This window comes from Pyrus communis, chromosome 17 (genome assembly GCF_041283825.1).
Source record: "Pyrus communis isolate YQ-2024b chromosome 17, ASM4128382v1, whole genome shotgun sequence".
NCBI lineage: Eukaryota > Viridiplantae > Streptophyta > Magnoliopsida > Rosales > Rosaceae > Pyrus > Pyrus communis.
In genome coordinates this window covers 23,292,514-23,308,321 of record NC_142581.1, presented here as the reverse complement: position 1 = coordinate 23,308,321, position 15,808 = coordinate 23,292,514, and the positions used below count along the sequence as shown (strand labels likewise).

The 15,808-nt window shown below is 34.5% G+C and overlaps 1 protein-coding gene across 3 annotated transcripts; it reads right to left on the bottom strand.

Annotated features, from left to right (window-relative positions):
- Positions 1-2: 2 nt before the first annotated feature.
- LOC137707584 (defective in cullin neddylation protein (DUF298)) lies at positions 3-4,223 on the bottom strand. Of its 3 annotated transcripts, none has more exons than XM_068446486.2 (10): positions 4,063-4,223; positions 2,808-2,889; positions 2,118-2,192; positions 1,994-2,030; positions 1,295-1,378; positions 1,121-1,181; positions 900-1,006; positions 738-803; positions 381-529; positions 3-290 (listed from the first exon to the last, which is right to left on the bottom strand). In XM_068446486.2, the coding sequence occupies exons 1-9, from the start codon at positions 4,073-4,075 to the stop codon at positions 428-430; spliced, it is 627 nt and encodes a 208-aa protein (XP_068302587.2). In that variant the 5' UTR covers positions 4,076-4,223; the 3' UTR covers positions 3-290; positions 381-427. The 3 variants fall into 3 exon arrangements, with proteins under 3 accessions (XP_068302587.2, XP_068302588.2, XP_068302589.2); XM_068446487.2 differs by having other exon boundaries at positions 3-285; positions 4,063-4,220; XM_068446488.2 differs by having other exon boundaries at positions 385-529; positions 4,063-4,220.
- Between the last annotated feature and the right edge of the window lie 11,585 nt (positions 4,224-15,808).

Sequence of the window (15,808 nt, the reverse complement as noted above, 5' to 3'; positions counted from 1 at the left end):
AATTTTCACAAGTGCTTTTATTCTATCAAACACATTCATGATAAAATCTCTCCACACTAAAATAGCATAATTCAATGGCCTCAACTCAATCACCTCAAGTACCTTACAGCGTTAACTGGATATTAAACAGAGTAAACTATGGAAGCTGTGCTATAACATTCCCCGGACTTTCAGAATTATATTCATATCACAAACATGCAATTTCCAAAGGGTAAATCCTATATTTGCAAGAAAAGAAAATGAACAAAAGTAAATTCCTGAGGCCATTTGATTGTGTTGTCTAAACTGTCCTGCAAAAAGGCCAATCACAATTAAATTTAGGGTCGGTGCGAAAATAAACATCTCACGGTGAGAAAACAAGGATTCGAAGAGGGCTTCACCAACAATTGTAGGGTTTACAGCAGAGACTCAGGTTCACCGAAAATTATCAGCTCTGGCTCTGCTTTTCTCGTATCCATTCAACAAAATTGTCGAGGATCAAGGGCCATGCAAGTTCAGGGTTGTAGTTGCTAAGGTCTGGAAAACTTATCTGTGCAAAGGATTGTAAGGATAACACGTTAGCTAACATATCATGAAAGCAGATTAGCACTTACGGAAAAAGGAAAATGGCAACAACTGATATGCAAAACCAAACGTTGACGGTTATTGGCATAAGACACGACTAGCAGTGAATAAGAAAAATGAAAAGAAGAAACAAAGCAGGAGTGTTCAAATTAACAACCAACGTGCAAGATTACCTCATCGCAAAACCGGTAAAAGCCCATCCATTGATCCATATTTATGACTTTGTAATCATTCTGAATCTGCATTTAGAATTACATTTACCATTTTCAGAATCTTTTTCCCGACTAAACGGAATACCAGTTCATTAATACAACAATATTTATTCAGCTACTCACCTTTAGGTACTGAGTAAATAAGTCAACCTGCGAATGGTATTGAGATCCTAGAACAATATTTAATAACTCGCATATGCTGTCTATATCTATGCTCTTCTGTTTCTCCTCTGTAAATAATAGAAGAAAAATACAGATGGTTTAATACATATATAAAGGGTAAAAACAAAGGAAAATCAATTACTTTACAAAATATAACCAGATAGACACATTTGACGCATTACCCGTCAAACAATATCGGAATGCATAGGAATAGAAATCCACAAAGTTCGATGGCCTCCTGACCTATCCATTATGTAATTAACAGGAAAAGATCAGAATCTCTGTGACCTCAATCATGTGGATGGGATGAACTAATTAAATTGCGGTAATAAAAGGAAGCAATTTTAAAATTCTACCTCTTTCTCTAGCTCTGGGAGTGCCTTCTTTAATTTACTTACATTGTCCACCCTCAGTGCTTTAAGTCCTACTCGCCACTCTTCCTATAAAAGAGGAGATTGGCGATGTCATGAAACAAATGGTACGGTTAGAGTGATGAATGCAAGGTTCCACATGAAGTTTCACTTTTAAAAGAAAATTATATCAAGAAATATGCTACTTATAATAGAACAAGGATGGAATGGTTAAAGTATTAAATTGAGTTTGGATTTGACGTATGTGGTCAGCATTCGCTACAGTAAAGCTTGACAACTTAACAGTTAACACTAGTGTCATTTGATCTGTGTTGTACATGTAGGTGAATGTCTATATGTAATATGTACATATAGAGCACACGGATGTGTCTTTTTTGACATATGCCTTATATGCATACACTCGCACTCGCACTCGCACAAGCACAAGCTCCCCTGTGAAGCCAAAGACTCCACGTATATACATGTAAATCTCTACGAGTAAACACACCCAGACATGTAAAGCAAAGACATTGCTATGCAATCATCAAAATTAATTTAACAACGTACGGTTAGATGCTAGATGAAATGAAATAAATTGTGGAAACGTACAAACAGTTGGTAAATGGAGTAAATGACAATTTCATTTAAAAAAAAAAAAAAAATACTTGAAAAATTTTGATACGCAGATGAGCAAGTACTGCTTACCAGGGTGAAGTACCCTTGTTTTTCAGCTTTCATTTTCCTGGCATACATAGTCTATTAGCTTTGACAGTTCAAATCAAGGATAATTCGAAGAAGTGAAGATCAAATGACTCCAAACTGAACTTACCAGGCAAGCATCAAGACCCTTACATCCGTATGGTCAACTTCCAAATCTGAACAAAGACGTTCAATTCCCTCTGGGCTGTTCAAAGAGCACGAACAACTAATAAGTCAAAAGGGTACATCAAATTTTCCTGTAACCAAGGTGTGCGTACATGTAAAAAGTACAGCTTCTCCATGGGAAAAATTTATTGAGGTAGAGTTGATACAAATATGATAAATTTTGATTGTAATTGAAATGCCATGAAACAATACTACTTTTCTTCTCCCGTCTTTAAGAAAAAAAACAATGATTTATGGTAGTTCGATCAGGTATTTGGATATAATGCGATTCTATTGGTCACTGCGGATTTTCTGGACAAGGAACAATTGGTGATTCATAACAACTCTTTCTGTTGAATAGTAATCATAAAATGTGCCCATGCGGGACCAACAATGATCTTACGTTAGTACAAAAAATGGTGATACCCATTACATATTTTCATGAAATTCTTACCTACCCCTGGAAGATGCAACTAAATACGTGACAAGGGAAAAATGTAATAACATTTTGAATGCCAAAGGAATTACTGAATTAAATCTGTCATTGAGCATGCTCAACACTTTCACTAAAAAAATTATAACCTTCCCTCCTGCTGTAGCAAAAGTAATAGCAAAATCCACAAATTATAACAAGTATTTTGTGCAGTAGACTTACTCAATCAAACCAGAAGATGCATTTGCATATGAATTAAAGACGGCATCAATCCGTTCCAACTCCTTGTTAGCTGCTTTAGTGGCTAAGCAGATTAAGAATAAAGTAGTTAATAGCACAGATAACATGGAATGCTAACGCAACAAGCTAGTAAGCAATATACTAATATTCAAACAGGTTATTATATAAGTTTTGAAGAACACATTCTACAAATACTAATGTCTGGGGCAATCCAATAAGAAAACCAGATAGCACCAAACCCGAAATGTGTTTCAACTTAAAGCAAGGTTTACTAAGTAATGTGCGCTCCAGGAAGTATCTAACACTTGAGTAGGATAAATTTGACAAAGCTTTTGAGAGAAGTGCAGCATAGACCAGCTGACTGAGAGTTCAAGAACCCTAGGTAAGTGGGGATGTAGAAAATACTAAAGACGATTAGAAACGTCTGCCTCACTATTTGAGAGTCCCTCCCCGTGACTTCCAAGTACTGAGAAGCCATCGCTGAAGGAAGTATTTTCCCACAATTCTCATTGAGTCCTACGTTACAACCCCAACCATTAATCACGATTAAAAAAGATGCAAACTTCTGCCACAAGACTAAAGTTTAGACAAAACCCGTCTAAATGTAACTATCCCCTGAAACTTACCAAAAAAATTAAACAAACTGCTGTGACAATGTGATATAGACAATTAGTTTGGCCTGTTCGATAACTTTTCCGTCGTCGTTTTCTATATTTTGACTAATGAGAGTGCAAAGATGGAACAATTTAAATAGATTCAATTTTATAATTTTTTGACAAATCAGAAACTTTAAGCATACGCTGGTCAGTCATTCAATTTTCTGTTTGAAAGAGTTCATTCTTTTCAACAAATCAGAACCCTTAACCCCCTTCATGCAACAAATATTCCAGCATCCTCACCAATTCAGCTAAAAACCATTCTCCGATTTTCGAATTCGACAAAGCTTTAACCCTTCTTAATTTAATTTACCATTATTTCAGCGATTCAACAGAATTATAAATCAAATTCAATTCGATTCAATCCAAAGAACGAAGCTCAAATCAAACCTGATCTATACTCACAAAAATCCATAAATAAATAAAAAAAAGTACAGAATTCAACCACAATTTAAAGACTTTATAATCGAAACAAAGCAGCCAATACTAATTACTACAAAACCAATCCTGAAAACATCGAAACCGATCAATTCAACGACAACTGAGCGATGCTAAGAAAGAAAATGAAAAGATGCACGAACCGGAGCGTCTCATCTCGTTCACCCGAAATAACCCGGATAGAAGAGTCAAGAACAAGCGAGCGCGGAAAGCCTCGTCCGAGAGCTCTTTGTTGCACAGACAGAGACAGGCAGAGCGGGGTTGAATTGGGAGGCTCTGATTAATTTGGTGTTTTCCGGACGTCCTTTGAAGAGAAGGGGATGATGACGTGGCGCCCTCAGATTGGGCAAGGAGTTTTTACTATTTTGGTGGGGAGGGCGGCGTACGATAAAAGGGAAAGTTAAAAAGGACCAGGATCCTCTCCTAATCTAAGGATGAGGATCATCATGATCAAAAGATGTGAATCGTTGGATAAAAATCCAACGGTTATAATTATTATAATTTTAAAGAGATTATGTGTTCGTAGCCGTTGGATAAAAATTTAACAGTATACATTCTTTGATCATAAGGATCCTCATCCATAGATTAGGAGAGGATCCTGGTCCAGTAAAAAAAGCAGAGTACCAAATTGGTCCGGGTCGCTGTCGCTGTCGCTACACAGTTTCAACTTTTACAGTTGATTGAAGGAGTTAAAGTTACATTTGTTTGGTTGGATTAGATTCCTCACTGCAATGGCAGGCTGGGATCTGCAAAATCTAACGCTGAAAGCGGAAAAAATAATAAAAGCAAGAGAACTGGTCGGACTGGATCCAGCCCAATTTTATCTGAGTTGGGTCCAAACACACACTATCCAAAAATTCTCGTACCCGAAATCATCAATCGTGGACTCATTCGTGGGATACTAGTAAAGAACTTACCAACGTTATCTTCTTTGTGGGGATTCTGAAGATTCGAGAATAGTATTTGTTCATCGTAAATTATACGGTCAGTTTTCTTTAGATATTGTTTATGTTTAATTTTAAATAAAAAAATTTAAAATGATTCCTGACTGCACAATGTACAGTAAACTAGCACAATTCACGGATCTTCGAAATTTCACAAAGAGGATCCGGATACAAGAACTTACGCTTGGAAGACTCAGTAATTGTTAGATTGCTGCACGTGTTTTGAGTTTAGATAACATGAATACGCACACATGAATTAATCATGATCACTTGGATTAGATTTAATTTGATTAAAAGGAATTCAAAGTTTTACCAACCATGCATGTTAATAGCGACTGTATATGCTGACGCTACCCGCCATGTTTTCATATGATGCCATGCTAATACGAATAACACATCCCGGTCTTCTTATAATGTAAAACATGTGCATTAACAATAATTGGATTGTGGCCAAATCTTTTTCGTGGTACATGAGGTGACACTACACTTTTAAAGTGATCATCGTGATGACAAATTTATTAATTAAACACATGTAATGAGCCTTGTTAATACTTGTAGTCAAATCTAAACTTCTATTAGTGTTTCATTAAAAAAAAAAAAAAAAAAAAACCACATGAGCATTATGGAGCTAAAAATAATTCAAAAAATTATGTAGGTGACATGTGGACTTTTGGGTTAAAAATACAAGATTATTCTTGAGGCATATCAGGATTCTCACGTGCATGCAACGGATAATAACGGCTTAATCAAGGAAAAGTCAAATGTGATCAATATGTAATTTATTTCAAATTCCTCTCATCACTCTTCATCAATCCTTTATTGATTTTATTCAAAAGGGAACTCCCAAAACTTCCTATTTAAATTAGGAATAATTATCATGTTAATTGCAAGATATTATTTTAAATAATATCTTGCAATTATTCACACAATTACACCATATATGGCCGGCCACTCTCCACTAAAAGGGGCTAGCCACGTACCCTCCTATAAAAATGCTAAGTAATTTGCTACTCACAAACTCCTAAATACTTTCTTTTCAAAATTCTAATTTTGGCACTAGAAATTCTTTGACCAAAGCCCCCATTCATCGTGAGTGCAGGCTTTTGGCCTTTATTTTGCAGGTACATTTTCATCAAAGGAGAAGATAGCGAAAATTTACACCCACAAGCATTATGTGTGGTGTTAAAATCGTCCCTTCAATCTAGACTAAGAAGCCAAAATGATCATCTGTCTTTGATAGAGTTGGGGATGAATTAGGGTTCGAATGAAATTGAGATTGGAAGAAAATTGAGGCTAAATTAAGGTGTTTGCTTTCGATAAGATCTCCAAGTAGTTCATAGTAAAGTCTCCCTCTGCGTGTAGGTTCAAATCATCAAGTGTATTATGTTTCATGAGTTCTTTTGAAATTTGTTTACTAAGCTCCTGATTATTTCCTGAGCATCATGTGAATTGAGAGGATTAGAGAATGCACTAATTGAAATCCAAAAGAGACTTTGTTAGGCTCACACACTAACGGCAATCTAGGTTTGGACTGTAATTGCCAACGGGGCTCATCACAACTGTTTAATTAATAAATTTTTCACCACGAAGTCACATTAAAAATATGATGTCACGACAGGACCACGGATTTGTTTTTGATGTTTTTATGTGTGTTTTCCTACTAGTTTAAACTAGCATCGTAGTATACTAGTTTAAACTAGCATCTTAGTACAAACTAGCAACCTACCACCGTATTATCCTCTCTATTTATACGTGGAAAGTCTTAGGTTATAGTTCTATGGATGGAGATTTTGATACTACATGATGGATAACCATTGTGTGGCTTAACTCAAATCCTCACCCTTCCTAATATTATTGTATCTAACCGGATTTCAAATTTGATATATAATTAATCTAGGAATTTAAAAATTTTAACTAATAACTGCATTTTACTTATCACTCATATTATCGACTAACGGGTTAATTAGCGCTTGAGTGTGTATTTGTGTGTACGTGGATGTCTGTGTATATGTATACATATGTTGTGACGCATTAAGGATGTCCGCAAATTTTCTAAGACTACTCATAATACATTTCAATGATTAAACTGTTTTTATAGATACTAATTTAAGGATCCATCTCTTCAAAAAAATCATTCAAATATATTATATTTTCTTCTTTTGGTCTGTTGAAAACCGAAATAGAAAAGGAACGAAGTCACCCGAAAAATGTAGAAGTCTTGAGTGGTGAATGATTCTTGAGATGAGTCGCGGACTAAGTCGCTCTCTTTAAGATGTTTTGCGGCTCTGCCCAAAGTGTGCAAGCAGTTCACAAATACCACGTCGTCCCTAGGATAAAACAGCCCAGAACCTTCTTCTTCTGATAAAGTTCTTCCTTGCACAGTGGAAGAACCTTCGAACTCACACCCTCTCAATATGTTGCTTTTTAAATCAATATTTGTAAAACTTTTTTTTTCTCTTCACTTTTTTTATATGCCATCTGCCTATATATATGTATGTGTGTGTGTGTGTGTGTATATAAGTAGACGGTGTGGGGTGTACGAACGAAAGAAATCAAGGGAGTTAAAGGGGATTTATGGGGTGCAAAATTGTCTGCAATCAAAGAACCTTCGAACTCACACCCTCTCAATATGTTGCTTTTTAAATCAATATTTGTAAAACTTTTTTTTTCTCTTCACTTTTTTTTTTTCCATCTGCCTATGTATGTGTGTGTGTGTGTGTGTGTGTAAGTAGATGTTGTGGGGTGTACGAATGTAAGAAATCAAGGGAGTTAATGGGGATTTATGGGGTGCAAAACTGTCTGCAATCAAATGCAAAACTGTCTGTAATCAAAGGTTGATAACAATTTATGTTTTATATTTAATGTTTGTAATGAACCAAAATATAAATATATTTAAAATATTTAAATAAAAACATAACTGCTCCAACAGTCCCCCACTTGTTTTTATTTAAAAAAATATATATCAAGCAGCATATCATAAAGCTATGCATAAGTAAAGGTGTTTCTCAACTTGAACCTGTATATAGTGTTAGTGATCTAGATTATACTAGAGTAACTTATAGTTTTGAACTCTATCTCTGACAACACCACACACATAACTTTATTAAGATGAAGTTCAAAAAGCCAGCACATTACTGCCATGTGCTTGTATCCCAGTATAGTGAACGCTCTAGAAACTTATTCAAGATTTCATAGGAAGCGGCCTCACTTCCACATTCACATAGGTAAGACTATCAAGGATATTCCTGTAGCTAGATATCTCACTCAACATAGAGTATAGACCTTACTAAGAGAAAAAAAAAAAACTCAACCTTAAATCGCTTCAGGATGTCCTACTTCTTAGGGATGGACATGGAATAATATTCCAAATTAAAATTAGCAAGACTTCACTCATATCACTTGTGACTTGTTATTACCCTTTGAACCTATTTCTTGGGATCTCCAGTCTATAGGTTGGGTTGCTATCACAAATGACTCAATTTTCTAAGGGCTTTAGTCCCATCCCTTTCAAGGTTTTCCAAACTTTTTCTCGTGCTAGTCCTTTCGTCAAATGATCAGCCAAGTTTCTTCAGACTGTATATAATCCACTCTTACAGCTCCATTAGAGAGATAATCTCTTATAGTGTTGCACTTACGACGTATTTGTTGCCTTTTCCCTTTATAATAATAGTTTTGCACTTTAGCTATTGCCACTGTGCTATCACAATGGATCAAAACTGCTGGAATCGGTTTCTCCCATAAAGGGGTATCTGACAGTAGGTTTCTTAACCATCCTGCTTCTTCGCTTGCCGTAGCTAGCGCTATTAATTCTGACTCTATAGTAGACTGCGCCAAGATAGTCTGTTTCTTAGACTTCCATGACACAACCCCACCACCAATACTAAAAATATATCAACTAGTGGCTTTAGAGTCATCTGAAAAAGTATTCCAATCAGCATCGCTGTAACCTTCTAGGACAGCGGGAAACTTCTCATAGTGTAATATGAAATTCATCATTCTTTTAAGGTATCTCATAAGCCTCTCTATAGCATGCCAATGCTCCAAACTAGATATGCTAGTAAACCTGCATAAAACTCCTACGACATAAGATATATCAAGCCTAGTGCAATCAGTAGCATAATGAAGGCTTCCAATAATACTCGCATACTTAGATTGTTTAACACTGTCACCAGTGTTCTTGAACAATTTTACATTAGGATCATAAGGAGTACATGCTGGTTTACACTCAAAATAATTATACTTTCTTAAAAAAATTTCTATGTAGTGAGATTGATCTAAAGAAAACCCATGTTCGGACCTAGTTATTTTCAAACCAAGTATTACACTAGCTTCACCCAAGTCTTTCATATGAAAATTAGCACATAACAAAGATTTGACATTATTCACAACATGAATATTTGAACCAAAAATAAGCAAATCATCCACATATAGGCATATTATAGTGCATATATTACTTTCAGACTTATAATAGATGCATTTGTCACTTTCATTTATTTTAAAACCATTCGAAGTAACCAAACTATCAAATTTTGCATGCCATTGTTTAGGAGCCTATTTCAATCCATAAAGTGACTTATCTAACTTGCAAACTTTATTTTCTTGTCCTGAAATAATAAAACCCTTTGGTTGATCCATATATATATTTCTTCCTCTAATTCACCATTTAAGAAAGTTGTTTTAACATCCATTTGGTGCACAACAAGATCATGAATAGAAGCTAAAGCAAACAATACACGAATAGAAGTTATTCTAGTCACAGGTGAATAAGTATCAAAGAAATCAATATTTTCTCTTTGTCTATAGCCTTTGGCAACATGTCGGGCTTTAAAATTTTCAATTGATCCGTCAGGTTTTAATTTTCTTTTAAGAATCCATTTGCAACCTATTGTTTTGCAACCAGGTGGAAGATCCACCAAGTGCCAAGTTTGACTTGACTCCAGGGAGTCGATTTCATCATTTATAGCTTCTTGCCACAAATCTGCATCTAAAGAAGTCAAAGCTTCTTGAATTGTATTAGGATCTTCTTGTAAGTTATATACATGAAAATCAGGCCCAAAATCTTTAGCTATTCGAGCTCTTTTACTTTTCCTCAGTTCTAATGCAGATTCGCTATGTTCTACAATAGTAGGTTCATAAATTTTAGAAGAATTAGAACCCCCACTATTTGGAAGATTAAAAGGAAATTTATTCTCATAAAAATCAGCATAAAGTGACTCAATTATGACATGATTTTTCAAATCATAAAATCTATATGCTTTGCTATTACATGCATAACCAATAAAAACACATTCATATGCTCTACTAGCCAATTTCAATCTTTTTGGATCAAGTTTACGAACATAAGCTAAACAACCCCAAGTTCTGAAATACAACACATTTGGTTTCTTATTTTTCCAAATTTCATAAGGAGAAATATTCGTTTTTGAATTAGGAATATTTAACACATAACAAACAGTCAACACAATTTCACTCCACCAATAAGAAGCAGCTCCAAAACTAAGCAAAGTAGCAATAGTCAATTCACAAAGAGTTCGATTTTTTCTTTCCGCTTTACCATTCATTTCAGGAGAATAAGGAGCAGTAGTTTCATGAATAATTCCATGAGACTTAAACAAATTAACAAATTAAGTGGAATCATATTCTTGTCCTCTATCACTAAGAAATCTTTTATCCTTACGATTAAATTGATTTTCAACTTTAGTCAAGAAAGTTTTGAACATATCAATAGCTTCACTTTTATTTTTCACAAGTAATTCGAACAATCATCAATAAAGGTAATAAAATAACGTTTTCCATTTCTAGTTAACACTATCAAATTCGTATATATCGGAATGAATTAAGTCAAGTGGTTCAGATTCTCTATTGACAAATTTATGCGAAGTTCTAGTGATTTTAGCTTGACTACAAAATTCACATTTTTCAAAATCATTCAATAATAAGTTGGGTAAAAAGCCTAAGTTACTCATGGTCTTAACCAAGCGTTTGTTAACATGACAAAGTCTAGCACGCCAAGTATTAAAAGAAGACAACATGTAAGCAGAAGTAGACATTTTATCAACATTCAATTTAAACATTCCATCAGTAGCATATCCCTTTCCCACAAAAACCCCATTTTTAGTAAGAGTATACATATCTGCTCCAAACGTTTGAGTGAATCCAGCCTTGTTGAGAAGAAAGCCTGAGACCAGATTCTTCCTTATTGCTGGAGTGTGCATCACATCTTTCAGTATCATGGTTTTTCCAGAGGTGAATTTCAACTCCACCTCTCCAGTACCAGCAACATCAGTTGAGTGCAAATCACCCAACAACACCTTCCTTCCATCAGCCACATAATAGGTTTTGAAAAGGGAACGATCATAGCAAACATGGCGAGAAGTGCCAGTGTCCACCCACCATCCCTCGGATCCATCAACTACGTTGATTTTTGATATCATTGCAATCAGTTGTTCTTCAACAAGATTTGCCTGAGAAGCAGAGTTTGCCTTATAATGCATGGCATATTGAATTCGTCTTAAAATTGTTGAAAACTGAAATAGAAAATGAAAGAAATTACCCGAAAAATGTAGAAGTCTTGAGTGGTGAATGATTCTTGGGATGAGTCGCGGACTAAGTCGCAATTTTTAAGACGTTTTGCGGCTCTGTCTAAAAGTGTGCAAGCAGTTCACAAATATCATGTCGTCCCCAGGATAAAACAGCCCAGAACCTTCTTCTTCTGAACTCACACCCTCTCAATATGTTGCTTTTTAAATCAATATTTGTAAAACTTTTTTTTTTTTTCTCTTCACTTTTTTTATATACCATCTGCCTATATATATATATATATATATATATATAAGTAGACGTTGTGAGGTGTACGAATGTAAGAAATCAAGGGAGTAATGGGGATTTATGGCGTGCAAAACTATCTGCAATTAAATGCAAAACTGTCTGTAATCAAAGGTTGATAACAATTTATGTTTTATATTTAATGTTTGTAATAAACCAAAATATAAATATATTTAAAATATTTAATAAAAACATAACTACTCCAACATGGTCGATACAATAATATACACCAATTAAGCAGTGGGTGATTTGGGTTAAGCCATCCAATAGGCTAACCAAAGTAAATTGGTACTGCCTTGCCAAAAAGAAAAGAGAGTAAATTAGTAATGAACTTAATTATTATTTATGACAATTAAATCTAAAATATATCGCTTGTAAATAAAGAGAAACATTAGTCTTGATAAAATTCTTAATTTTGCATAGATTTTGATTGACAGTCTTATAGCACTATAGGTCAAACGGTCAAAGAAATGAAGGCGGATTCTCTGCCCTTCCACTTTTCGTGTTTTCCCGTACCTTCCTGTTTGTGTGGTCACAGTTAAGTCATGTCAACATTTTATATTACTATTCTTTTTTGTCTTATTATCTCTATAAAAAAAATATAAAATGTTGACATGGCTTAACCGTGACCACACAAAACAGGAGGACACAGGAGGGCATAAGAAGTGGGAGGGCAGAGAATCTGCCTCCCAAAGAAATAATAAGAGAATGATACTCTTGAGAATGCTGCAGTGTGTGTGAAGGTTTGATTTTAAGGAGTTTTAACGAAACACTTCAGGTATTGTTTATTTTTAACAAAAAATCATATTTTTATCTTTTTTTTCTGGTACTACTCTACATATTTATTTGTCATTTTTCATTAAAACTAAAGTTTTTTTTGTACTTTTCGTTAGTTTTCCTTTGATTTTATACATATGTGCGAATTACATGGTGGAAAATAACAAGAGCAAACAAACAAAAGTACAAGAACATATTTTGATATGCAAATATATAGATATTTTATCAAGAATCTAAAGAGATTTTGTTTGCTTATTTCCCTTGCATATCAGATTGCTGTCGATATAAAGTTTCTCCTTCGACTTAAGAATTAAGTACAAGAACATGTTGAAAACATGGGGACACAAACATATAATAAGTGTTCATCCAAGTATTCAACGAGTCTCTTATAATTTATTGAAAAAATAAAATGTAAAATAAAAGTATGAGTTGTGACCTAACGACCTAGACGGATACCTAGGCAGATCTAGGCATCTGTTATTACTATTCAAATACCTAGGAGTTAATCGAGATGGTACTAAGGGAAGATTTTCATAACAGTGGGTAAAATGCAAGAAGAGAGGCCAATCCTTGTGTTAATTATGATAAAGTATTTATCCATGATTAAATTGGTCAATGAAAGAAAGTTGAGTTGCTGGGGTAATATTGGTAATTACATCCCCCACCAAGTCAATGACTCAGATTTTGGGATGGCCCCGCAAATATTCTTAGGACGTATTAGGGTGCATGGAGGACAATGAAACTAAAGTGAATCGCAAAGCCACAGTATCTTTGAGTAAATGTCAAGAAAAGAACAAATAAGGCCAAGAATTAATGTCTTCATTTGAAGTGGACTTAAAAAAATAAAAGCTTTTGTTCTTGGACTGGAATATGAATTATACCATATATAAAGCACGCGCAATCTCACCTTTTCCTCTAAGTCACACAACAAAGCTTTCTAGCCTTGTAGCCTTCTAAGAATTTTACCCTAAATCATGTTTGTTTTTTGGTCTACACACCAAAGTAATTCTTTCTAGGCTTGTAGCCTAGAGCCTTCTAACAAAATTTGAATTAATTGTGATCGAATTTGCAAAGGGCTTGTAACAAGTGGTTAAAATCAATTTTCTCTGCATTCCAGGTCTTAAGTTTGATTTTCTTCTTTGAAGTTCACTTGTATGAAAGGGTTGTGATAGAAGTGGAGCATTAATCATAAATAACGCATATTGAGTTATGCATGAGCATGTGTAGTATTTCTTCAAAGGTTTCATTGATGACCACATGGAAGTGATATACGATAAAAGATATCATTTTTTTTGGACAAGTGAAGCTACTTATATACAAAAACTGACTATATTGATGACCACATTTCTTGTATAGGCTTGTGGTTGTTGATACACTACATATTGTGTCATTATTATCTACTACAATGTTAGTTGACATCAATCATATTAGATAAACTTTTTGTAAGTATTCATCACAAATGATAGAATAATCTACATGAAATTCATTTAAATTAGGGAGACAAATTCATCAATTATTAATTAACAAATGATGTGTTATATATAACATGCTAATATTTTACTTAAAAGGGCATGAAATTCTGTATGGCCTCTAGCCCATATATGCCTCTACAAGCCCGTGCTTGAATGAGCTTATATATATTTTCGTCTCTTTAGAATTACCCAATTCATAAATTAACCAACAAAATAATGTAATTATCATAACAATACTTGCTATTACTAATTCATGTATCATAATACACCGTGCACTGCATGTTGAGGTTATATTATAGGATATGTAAAACATTATCAAATATTCACACATAACAACATAAGTTGATGAGAACCACCATGTATATAATGTTCGGATGACACAAAAACTTACTCCTATAAGAGTAAGACATTCAAGAGGCAACAAATACTTGTCCTATATATCATCCTATCGATCAACTTGGCTCAACAACGTATACTAGCAATACCAAATGGCATGTCATGTACGAATGACCTAGGCCTTGCTGCCTTTATAGAGTGAATGAACGTAAATTGGGTGTATATTTCGATGTCACCCCTTACATCACATCTAAATATCTGCATGCTTTGGCTTCGCTTAATACAACAAAACAAACACAATAATGGTCAAATATAACACCTAACGGCTGCCACTGCTAGTCTACAAGCCCACGAGAGAAGGGAAGAGAAGAGAAGAGAGGTTGAGGGCATGGGCATGGCATGAAAATTACATCAAACATGGGTTTGTATCTTCATCCTGTGTTGTGGCATATGGGAAGGTTTCCTGTGTTTAGAAATTGTGATGTAAGCCACGTACCCATGTCCTAATCACTACGATGTATACAAAAACAACCATGTACCCTCTACACATGCATGCATGATCTACAACTAGAGACATTTTTATACTTTTTCTTTTTGGTATAAAGAAACATTTATATTCTACCTGTTTGTGTAAAATCAAACGTTATACTTATCTGTTATAAACTATCGTATTTGTAAATTAAGAAATAACCTTTTGTAGGAAGTTTTGTGTTTGAATTTTATGAACGACAATAATTCATATGAAAATTGACACAATTGATGTAGTAACATTGTGTCTTAAATAAAACAAATTAAATTTTAAGCTTTCTAACTCTAGCGGTAGAGTACTTTAACATTCATAATCTTGCTTGTTTAATGATGATGTATTGTTTAGGGTTTAGATAAACGAGTAATTCTACTTTGCAACCAGTTAGGTACAATTATGTGTCTATCTTTTGATGGACGTATTGATTCTAGAATTAATGGTTAATAGGTCTTCACAGTTAATCAAGGATTGTTTGGAGTGTAAGTAAGGTTAGAATTCAGTAAAGGCTATTGCTTGGATCCTAAGAAAGGCTAATATCAGATTAGGAATTAAGGGCTTCTAATACTATCCTATTTGGAATTGGACTTGGTGGATCAATCATATTAGCTAAAAGAATCCTCTTCACTAAGGTTAAACATATATGAACACAAGGCTATGGTCCTAGTGCGCGGACACACACCAGAAAACGCCAGAAAGCGCCCAATTAGTTTGAGTGCTAAGAAACACTAAGTGTGTAAAGGACTTAGCTTGCTAGCTTTGACAAGTTAACATCTCTTTCATCACATGACAATTCTTACCAATCAACAAAAACCCACACCCTTATTACTAGCATAATTAATAAAGTAGGATACAAAATCATTGTTTGGTTGAAAAATTATAACCTTGCAATGATAAAGCTAAACAAAAAAGGAAAAGAACATAAAAGAGAAGGGCGAAAAGCCCTAACCAGAGGGCCCCATTGGTCACAAAGGCCGCAAGATAGAACGCCTATATAAATCCCCTTTGCCTT